The 793-nt window shown below is 56.0% G+C and overlaps 1 protein-coding gene across 1 annotated transcript in view; it reads right to left on the reverse strand.

The window, feature by feature from the left end:
- The window catches only part of SLC25A29 (solute carrier family 25 (mitochondrial carnitine/acylcarnitine carrier), member 29), a 12,001-nt gene extending 11,338 nt beyond the window's left edge, over positions 1-663 (reverse strand). The window contains exon 1 of the mRNA XM_006766631.2: positions 609-663. Coding sequence (XP_006766694.2) covers positions 609-663 — 55 coding nt within the window. The remainder of the gene's footprint in view (positions 1-608) is intronic.
- Between the last annotated feature and the right edge of the window lie 130 nt (positions 664-793).

Genomic DNA, 793 nt, shown 5'->3' on the forward strand with positions numbered 1-793 from the left:
GGAGCAGCCGTCCGCTGCCACCACCCCCACCCTGGGAGTCCCTGAGGTTGGGGCTACTCCCTGGAGACTTCCCCACACACTCCTTCCCCAGCGGCTCATGAAGTGCGGACTGTGGACTGTCCGGTTGGGGCCGAGCTTGGCGGGGAGCTCTCTCCTTCACTGTGGGAGTCAAGTAACACTCAGGGCCAACTTCCTATTCACCACCTGCGGTCAGGACCACAAAGCCGGCTTCCGGTAGCAGGGCACACAGCGCTTTCACTCTCGTCTTACGGGTCTGATAGCAGGATGGAGGGCACCGTGGATATATCTTAGGTTGTAAAGGCGATATTTGGTACGAGGGGATGCTGTCAGGCATAGGTAATCAGTGCAGTACAGTGACACAGAGGCCTCTGGGAAGCCAACCAGCAGTGTGGCTTCCTTGTATTCTTCTTAGAATCTAAGTAGAGCAATCATTCAGGAGAGACCCAAACCCAGGTCTGCTGACTCCTAGTCCAGTGCTTGTGATGGCTGGTGGGCCCTGCATTAGGGATATGGAGGCCTGGGTGTGAATATCACCAGCTTTGCTGACCCAGCTCAAGCATGTGGGCCCCCGAAGTCCAGACCCCAACCAGGGCGGGAGTTGATGGTGGGGCTGCTCAGGTGGCTGGAGGCGTCTGAGACCATGACGATTAAACAGGGCAACCCTATTGTTAGGTTAGGTGGCTCAGGAGGCAGCGCAAGAAATAGAGAGTCCAGTGAATCAGAAAAGAAAGGAAAGGAAAAGGTTTATTTCTGCGTCCCTGGGAGACCCAGT

This window comes from Myotis davidii, unplaced genomic scaffold, assembly GCF_000327345.1.
Source record: "Myotis davidii unplaced genomic scaffold, ASM32734v1 scaffold60, whole genome shotgun sequence".
NCBI lineage: Eukaryota > Metazoa > Chordata > Mammalia > Chiroptera > Vespertilionidae > Myotis > Myotis davidii.